The 9,534-nt window shown below is 41.0% G+C and overlaps 1 protein-coding gene across 6 annotated transcripts in view; it reads right to left on the bottom strand.

The window, feature by feature from the left end:
* Positions 1–9,534, bottom strand: part of ARHGAP12 (Rho GTPase activating protein 12) — a 183,643-nt gene that overhangs the window by 26,425 nt on the left and 147,684 nt on the right. For 5 of the 6 annotated variants that reach the window (XM_019508201.1, XM_019508205.1, XM_019508206.1 and 2 more), the window contains 2 exons: positions 1,484–1,588; positions 255–353 (listed from right to left, as the gene is read on the bottom strand). In XM_019508201.1, the coding sequence (XP_019363746.1) occupies positions 255–353; positions 1,484–1,588 (204 nt within the window). The remainder of the gene's footprint in view (positions 1–254; positions 354–1,483; positions 1,589–9,534) is intronic. The other variant, XM_019508204.1, reaches the window with a different exon arrangement.

Genomic DNA, 9,534 nt, shown 5'->3' with positions numbered 1-9,534 from the left:
GTCCCAGTCAGTCACCAAGGTCATGGCACCATCCTTCTTTCCTCGTCAGTGTTGATATTATTTTGTTAATCAGTCACTAGAAAATACAGAACAACTATCGTATGCCCTCTTTTTCCTGCCTCTAGTACTTGTGCTCCAAGAAACAAGGAAACAAAACTGTTTGAGAAGTTGCAATCATAAAAAAATACACAAATTAGTTTTCTAAATGTTATGCATGCCCTTGAAAAGAATGTCTTTATGATTTAAGCACATACCTGATTATTGATGGTTAAAGTAAGAACTTTAAACCACTCATTAATCGAACTGTCATTATCCGATTGTATTAAGAGTTCAGTTCCTTGTCGGGTTTTCAACTTTAAAGAAAAGAAAGAACTTATGTGAATTAAAAACAAACACAAATATTCAAATATGATTCAGTGTTTCAGTACCATACACCAACAGGATGTTAAACAGGAGACAAGGATAAATATTTTAAGAAGAGATAATAGTAATGCAAAGACACTACTTTCCCTCTGATATTTAGCAGTGCAACAACAACTTGTTGCACCCCTTGCCCTTTGGAAGGGCTCCAGCAGAGCCCCAACTCGGGGCAGAGCACATGGTTGCTCTAGCTCCAGCACAGCCAGGTAGCAGCAGCAGTGGTGGCAGCACTGGCCTGGGCTCTGGCCAATGCTGGAAGCTCTGGCCCAGGCTTTGGCTTCAGGTCCCAGCCGGACCTACTGATGCAACAGGTGCTATATGACTGGGCTGAGGCTGAAGCAGCCACATGTTCCTTGCCCCAGGCTGCAGTGGGATTAAGCCAGAGGGTGGAGCCAGTGGCAGGGGGCCAGGGGCATGCAGGAACCAGGGGAAGGAGCAGATAATGGGGGAAGTAGTAAGAGGGGGGAAGGGATAGAGAGGGGACAGGCAACACAGGGAAAGGGGCAGGGGTCAGGCTTCTTGACTCCCTGCCAGCCCCCCCCCAACTGCTTTCCCTGCTGCAGCCGGGGGGGGGCATAGATTTAGGGTGACCCTCCAATAATTAGATTCTATACTTGGAAAATGTTATAAATTTGTTGTAATTTTCCAAGTATAGAATCTAATTATTGGAGGGTCACCCTAAATTCAGGGTAATCTTAGATTAATATAAGTAAAGATGTTACAAAATAAGATACTGATATAACAAGGTATATCAGTATATAGTTAAATGTTATTCAACACACAGAATCATTGTTATTTTACACCAAAATTAGGTCAACTGTTATTTACAAGATGTATTAAAATGAAAAAAGTCTAATGCCTGCTACTGTTTGCTGAATAAAACTTTATATCCCTAGAAAAAACAGATGAGTAAATCTCAAATAGCAAAGCCATTATTGTACAGTTTTCACATACTACATCCGTAAGTGTACACATTTAAGTAAGAAAAAAAAAAGTTATCTTGAAATGACACCACCACCAAAAACAACTTCTTTTAAAACAACAAATAAGTAACTAAATTCACCTCAATGACATTCTTTTTGCTGGATTTGTCCTTTGAAGCCCAGTCAATAAATGCCCCTCTAAGATCCACTGTAAATTCTGGCTTAGATTGATTAACCCCAAACTTCTGAAAAAAAGAATGACGATTATTTTCCAAGAGAAGTGACCCATAAAATGTGTATGCAGTCTTATGTTCCCCTGAGTGTAATCGATCTTTGAATTCTGCAGTCTACACAAGTTAACCTGAGTACAGTACTTTGCCATTACCTAGCTAAAGTGGTGCCCTGAAAAACAAATTATGTCTAAAGAAAGAACATGTTTTTGTTTAAAATATTTACTGGTAGTATTAGTATATAGCTGGCTAGCTTCAAATACAGACCAGACTCCTGCAGAGAATTTCTGTTTCACTATAACAATGATAAACTACACATAGCTGCATTTGATTATATATGATTTGGTCAAAGACAAGTGGTCCAGTAAAAGATACCACATACAACCATTCTTGCCCCTCACATTTTTTCCTGGATCACCACAGCTACAATATCACCCCAACTCTACAGGTGAAACCATTTCAGTGGTTAGCCAGTACCTGGGCTTAACACAAAAAAGCAAAAACACTAATAGCTTTGCTAGACATATAGTGACATGCCCTTAACAGAAGATAGTAAAATCACCTTGTGTATTAAAAAGGGACATCAATCCTTTACATTTAATAAAACATCAATTGATAGTTTACGTTAAAATTCAAGTTTTACTTAAAATGTTTCCCTGATGCACTTTTTAGCACAAATACTGCAGAACTCGTATGCGAGTACGTTGAAGCAGAAAGCAATTTCACTGTCTAATCTAATACAGAAACCTGAACAACAAGCAAATGGTGAAAATGTGATTTAACCCACAAGCATCCAGTCAAACAAGGGGTGGGGGAGAGGGGGGCATCTGTAGCTTTTTTGTTTTTTCCCTCATGGCACAAACAGCAATATGCTTGCTGAACATGGAGTGTTACACTTCCCAATTTAGCTTTAAAAACATAATAAAAGTAAACACACCCTCATAGACCAACATAAACTCTTAAAAGTGAACTTGGGCATTTTAACAATTTTAACCCTTTCATGAAACGTCAACTTCCCTTAAAGGCTTCAAAGGTCAATGGCCCTTATATAGTCAGAAAGCTGAAGTTTGGTTATGAGTAATTTTTGGTTCCAAGGCTGTTAGTAGCCAAAAGGTGAGATTAGAAATAAGGAGGCAGCGGTACAAAAATGCAGGGGCATACTAGGACAGACTTCCAGCTGCAATAAAGTAATCACTTAAACATGTTTTCTGTTTATTGAAAAGTGAATATAGTGATCATGTAAAGCATTTATTTGACAACTAGACATTAAAAACCCCTGATTAGCTACCGAAGAAAGCAACACCTATACAAACTCCAGTCTTGACAGACAGATTTCAAAAGGGCTCAGGAGGCAAGTGTGAGAACAGTTCAGGGCCCATGCCTGTTTCATTTCTTTGCTCTACTGAGATTGTTCCCAAGCACCAGGATGCCAGTTAGCACTAATAATTTTGTAACAGACACTGTCCTGTAGGACTGTGGTTCCCAACCTTTTATATACTGTGGACCGCCAAAGTCACTCTAAGAAACTGGGGCAGAGGGCTGGACTCCATGATCTTCTGAGGTCCCTTCCAGCCCTAATGTCTATGAAATTTTGGCAGAACAGGTCTAGAAACAATCTAATTTACATATTTAAGTGTAATTAACATATTTAAATGTCATTGGGGGGTTGCAAGGATCGGGTTGGGGCACCCTGCAGGGGAGGGGGCTGCACAGGCAGTGGCCATGGAGGGGGACCCAGCTGGTGCTGCCCAGGGAGAAGGGGCTCTACTGCCTCCCTAGGAGCAAACAGCAAAGCTGCCTCCCTGCCCTCTACCCTAGGCATTTCCCCACCTGCATCCCCCTGCTCCCAGCCATGGGTGGGGTTGGGGGGTCCTGTCTGGCCCAGCACAGGCCCCAGTACCTGCTGCATGGGCAGCACCTCGCCAGGTGCAGCGATGGTGGCGGGAGCGGGATGGGGTGCGCAGAGCCAGTGAGAGGGGGGAAGGGGAACAGAAAGGCTACAAGGGAAATAAATTGTGAGGGGCAGAGGGCAAGGGGGCACCTGACCCTCCTAGGTACTATTTTCCCTGCTGAAGTAGTGGGAGGGGGAATGAAATCAAGATACTCGGATAATTAGATTCTACACCTGGAAGATTATAACAAATTTTTTAATTTTATGTATACAGAATCTAATTATTGGGGGGGGTCATCTTGCATGAGTAAACAGTATTTTTTTTTCTTCACAGCAAAAACAAGAAAGAAAAATTACTGAAAGAAACGGAATCTTCAGAAAGATTTAATGTTCCAAATAGACAGCTGTAATTTCATTCTTCGATCTTTCTGTCTGTATGCTGAACACAGCTAGGAAATGACAGTACGGTATTTATAGGCTTAGTATATAGAACCTTAGTATTCAGACTACATGCATTAAATGCAGATGTTAACAGAGAAGGTAGATTTTTTACACAGACAGTTGAACATTGCAAAGCTCAGATCAAGTCTGCTGTATTTCAGCAGGTCACAAATTTCACACACACACACACACACACACACACACACACCCACACACACACACACAGAGTAAGTAATTAACCCTGCAAAGCAAGACTCAGTTGAAATTCCAAAGCACAAAAAATCCACATTACTACTCTTCTGCAGCATTAAACCTCACAGGTACAGTAAGCATGTTAGTTAGGTCCCATCTACACATTACACTCAAGGCACAGAGGATGGGACCTAACCAGTTAATTGCACCTTAAATGGTCACCCAGCCGAGTGTTCAATCAATTACTGGAGTAATAAAAAGAGGAATAAACTACAAAGCTTATTCCACAAAATGCGGAGGAACTTTGTAGTAGGTTTCTATCATGCCATTAACTGAACATGTGGTCGGGGCCCCTGTGGCTGTCATGTGCTCCCATGTGCACCCCCCATACCTGGAAGCTGACAGAACTCTAAGCAATGCCCCCCCACCCCCGCCCACACAGCTGCTGCAATCTCCCAGCTGCAGGGTGCAGACTGCCCCCACTGCTCAGAGACTGCACCAGCTGCATTCCCGTAGCTGCAGGGCTGCATGAAGCCCCCTGTGGCTTGGAGACCACAGTAGCTGTGATCTTCCAGCTGTGGGGCTGCGTAAAGCCCCACCTCAGCTCAAAGACCCAGCCAGGGGAACCTGGGATTGGGCTCCCCCTGCACTGGCAATAAGGTGTGATAGGATATACTGCACAATCCATGCAATCCAACCCACATGCCACATTTGCATGGCAGGAGGTGTGTTTGTGCAAATCATGCATCAGATACCATTGTTTCTTTACCTGCACATATACAGGAGCCCTTAATTTGCACTAAACAGAAATCTGGGCCTAGTTATTTCTTGCACATTGAACTGACTGGAAAAGTGATTCACTCAATACCTCTTTATAATCTTATTACATGGCTAATTAAATGTGCAAACACACTCTTATATTTGCCTACTGTAAAGCCTAAAAAAGGAGATCACAATCAAAACTGATTCTAGTAAATGAGATGTTGGCAACCAGATCGAGTCTTTTGTATTTTAACTAAGGGCGCAGACAGAAATTGTATTTTTCAAGTGACCTGGCCCCTGAAAGCACTCTACAGCCAAGTTCACACATGCATGGCTACAGAGCACTTTAAAAATGGCCAATTGCATAAAAAATTAACCCTGGTTAAAGCAGGTACTACATTCAGGTGCTCAAAAGCCGAGTGCTTAGGGAACCTGTGCTTTGCACAGGTGGTCGGGTTGGACTGGTGCCCTGCCCTGCGCCTCCTGGACTGTCAGGGGGAAAAAAGCGGGAGCTCCCAGCTGCTGAATGGCCAGAGCTTCTGGGGTGGAGAGGATGGGAAACAGGATCCCCCTCACCTCACAGCCCTCCCATTGTAGCAGCCGGATCGGACTCCTAAGCAAGAGGGCTTCATTCCCACCGCCCACCCCCCCAGTTCTGGCCATTCAGCCACCTCCTGGGAAGCTGCTGCAGTGCCCCTGCCTGTTGGCTTGGGATGGTGGAGACTGTCTCCAACTCCCCCCTCCCAACCAACCCAACAAGTGAACATTGGTTGGGGTGAGGGGAGACAAGGAAGGGAGTCTAACTCATGGTACTTTATGTAAAGTGCCATGGGTTAGAGTCGGGCCCTAACATCTGCCTGCACCCTGAATTTAAAAGTTAGCAGCTCTGTTTCCTTTCCTCTGGGGGAAGCTAAAAGGTTCCTTCCACCAATATTCCGTCTTAAAGGAATCAAAATTATTGCTTTATTGGCTTCATCTACAGCAAAGGGGAAAGAAAACTGAAAATAGTTTTTGAAATTTTGCATTTGAGCTTAATCATTTACATTCAAAATGTTTGAGAACTGAAGATAATTGGTTTCAGAATAATCTGACTACTTGCCCTTAGCCATAGGCTAACAGTACAACCTACAACTATTTAATCTTTTTCTGAAGATATAACATTTTCATACTTATCTTCACTATATAAAAAGAAAGCTCTCCTTATAAATTCATATGGCATTTGTATATGTTCTCTGAATGCTGTGCAATAAAACATCTCTGATCTTTTTACAGTTCCTCTGAAATGGACATCTAGGGTATCACTTTAGGCATCTTAGTCATGTCATCATTATGTATTTCAATTACAGCTAGAATTAACCAATTTCAAGCACACTGGGTCAACCAAATGCACATAAAATAGTTTCTAAACATCCTAAATTAGTAGTTAGAAAGAATTAGGCACATAGCCCAAAATTTGTTAAACCGTATTATATCATGCTCTTCATTAGTCAATACACTAGTGATTCAAATGATAGGTAAATTTTGGATTAGAACTTCAGTACTGATCACCAGCACAAGCCTTAACAATGAATTTCAAGCAAAAATAACAAAATACAAAGAAAACAAAGTGTTATGTAAAATGGTATGAAAGTTAACTCAACAATTCTGGGCCAAAAAAAGACATTTCAAATTTACTTAAGATTAATGGTGACTAAAACTGTATTATGAGTGACAAGAGGCATGCAACAAGAACACATACACTGATAGCTGAAACAGGGTCAGAGTTTACATAGGTGACAGCAGGCCGACGACTGAGAGCATTTTTCCAAGAAGAAAGCAGCGAGAGCAAGAGCTCAGGAATTGAGCCCCGTTGGCAAAATGACTTGATGAGAAAAAGGAAGAAAGTGATGAAGTCACAAAACAATGCACAAGAGAATAAGCAATTATGTAACCACTAAACAAGTACTAAACAAATTATTTCTTAACAAACAATACCATAAGTAAATTTAAACGTGTTTTTAGAACACATGACCAAAGATAACAAAACGTCATGTATATAAAACACAGTCTTCAAAACCAACTCTCCTTTGATATTTTAATACACGACTTTAACCTGTCCATACAGAGATATTTATTTGGTTCTAATACTATGCCCCTAACGGTAACATAAAACAAATATTTTTTACTATATATCTAGCTAAAATGTTTCTGTTGCATTTATGTTAGATCACAAACCAATTCACAGCAGTTTTTCAGAGAATACTTCAGTATCTGCTTGTATAGTATAGTATACGTACCATGTGTAAGTTTTTACAGTGTTGGTACTATAACTAAACAGTGTTGTGCCAGTGTTGTATAATTCACTAACAAATTAAACAGATTTTTGCTATCAATGTACAGTTGCAACTGGGTCTTTTTTGTCCAATCACTAGATTTGGATGCAACTCAAAATTAAAGTTTGTGACCTGTGCTCTCTAAACTAGAGCAGGTATTTTTTATTGAATGGAACTACTGTTGTGTTACAGATTTGAGCCAGTTTCCAATCACTTATACTGCTTTGTGTGTAATTTCTGTCCCTAGTTGCTTCTAAGTTATTCATTTGTAATTAGGGAGATCATAAGCATTATAGCTGCTTGCAGACGTTAAAAAACAAACAAACAAAAACGCACGTTTTCCTGGAAGAAGCAGCGCATTACTTCAGCCTGCCTGAGCAGTGTCTGTAAAGATCAGGTGCTTCAGCAGGTTTTTTTGACACTTTCAGCTAAAGTTGATTCAATCAGCTATTAGCTAAAAGCGCCAAAAAAGCTCCACTAAAGCGCCCAACCTTTAAAGATGGCCAGCAATCTTTAAAAAGATGGCCAGCGAGCTGGGCTGAAGTAATGAGCTGCCTCTTCTGGCATGTGCAGGCCTCAGCGTGGGAATGCACCAAGTATAAAGTAAAGTACCATTTTGTTTTGATTTTTTACATCTGCAAACACCCTATATTTTTAACTACCAAAAAGTAAAACCAAATTAGTATGTACCAGTACTACAAGTATGCTTTAAAGGGGAGGAGTCATCTTTATACATAGTGAAGACTAAATATCAAAGTTCACAACATGTGGTCAGGGACATACCATTTTCCTTTACCTTTCAACTCAGCTGTCAGATAATGCTGAGAAGGCAGAAAGGTTAGGATCTGCTTTCTTCCCAAGTCTAACCATTTTACTGAACCTAGCTGAAGCAAAACCGCAAGCGAGAGGCTGTTATAAGAGTGACAATCACTCTAATGAGATGTGCACTCACCACAGGGAGGTGGTGTTGGAACCCATATTCAGACATGATATGTTCTTGTGGGAAAAATGAGACAGATGACTGAAATCACTATTTACAGTCTTGTTTGTTCTTTGAAGTAAGAGGGAAATGGATCTTTCCATTACTGGAAAATTTTTAGTACTGGACTAACAAAGAAAAAAGCAATTTGGCTCCTGTTCAGCTTATAACCTGTCTTTTACTCTATAGGTGTATTTGTGCTATTCCAAAGAATAATGGCCAAAATCATATAGAATTCCATTTTTACTTTTAAAAACATTTCTATTAATTTATAATTGTTTCATTTTATTTTATGCATCATACATTAGGTCCAATTTTCTTTTTATTTGTTGTGATATTTTATACACATTTCTTTAGTTGTGCATTGAAAAAAACATTAAATAATGTAGGCAGGCAAGGTTCTTTGTGTGAATCTGATATCTTTTATTAGACCAATTTAAATAGTTGGAAAACAGTTATTGAGCAAGCTTTCAGGTTCAAAAACCCTTCGTCAGGCAAGGAAGTTACAGCAGTTGGTGTGTGCTCTTTCCGGATGGAATGAAAGTAAAGAAGCCAGAGGCTGGGCTGGTCTGCATACAAGACAGGTAGTCAGTGAAAATGTAGATTGAGGAGTCAATGGGCGAGAGACAGGTGGGGTGGGGGGAGAAGAGAGAGAAGGGGGATGAATAGTGGAGGGATACCTAGGCAGTCAGATGTCAGACAACTTATAATGCATCATAAATCCAATGTCTATATTTAGTCCATGATTTTTAGTGTCCAGGAGGTTGATGAAGTGGAGTTCATAGGCTCGTCTCTGGGAAGTGTTTTGTAAGTTTCCTTTGAGGATCAGGACTGAGACACTGGAGAGAGAGTGGTTTTCTTGTGAGAAATGTGCCCCTCCCTACAGGTAATTGGGTATTCCTGTCTTTGATAGATTCATTCTGGCGTGCAGTTGTTGTTTGGTCTCTCCTACGTATTTTCCCTCAGGGCATTTGGTGCACTGGATGAGATATATTACATTTCTGGAGGTGCAGCTGTAAGATCCAGGAATACTGATAGCTCTGTTGTGGGATGTAGTAATTGTGGGGGCGGTGGAGATGTGTTGGCAGGTTTTGCATTTCTTGTCATGGCATGGTCTGGGTCCTTTTGGTGTGTTCTGGGCTTGAGGAAGTTTGCTTCTGGTGATGAGGTTAGTGAGGTTCGGTGCTTGTTTGAAGGCTAGGATAGGTGGCTCTGAGAAGATCTTTTTATGAGTAGGGTCTCTTTCCAGTGTGGGTTGCAATTGTTTGAGAATTTTTCATATAGGTTCGAGGGAGGGGTGATATGTCATAACCACTGGTGTGTGATTTGTGGGGGGGTTGCGTCTGTACTGCAGCAGTTCTTCATGTGGTATCTGGGTGGCTCT

Source organism: Gavialis gangeticus, unplaced genomic scaffold (genome assembly GCF_001723915.1).
Source record: "Gavialis gangeticus isolate Ggan-Ray unplaced genomic scaffold, GavGan_comp1, whole genome shotgun sequence".
In the NCBI taxonomy this organism is placed as follows: domain Eukaryota; kingdom Metazoa; phylum Chordata; order Crocodylia; family Gavialidae; genus Gavialis; species Gavialis gangeticus.
Note: the sequence above shows the minus strand (reverse complement) of the source record. Positions and strands in the feature narration are given on the sequence as shown.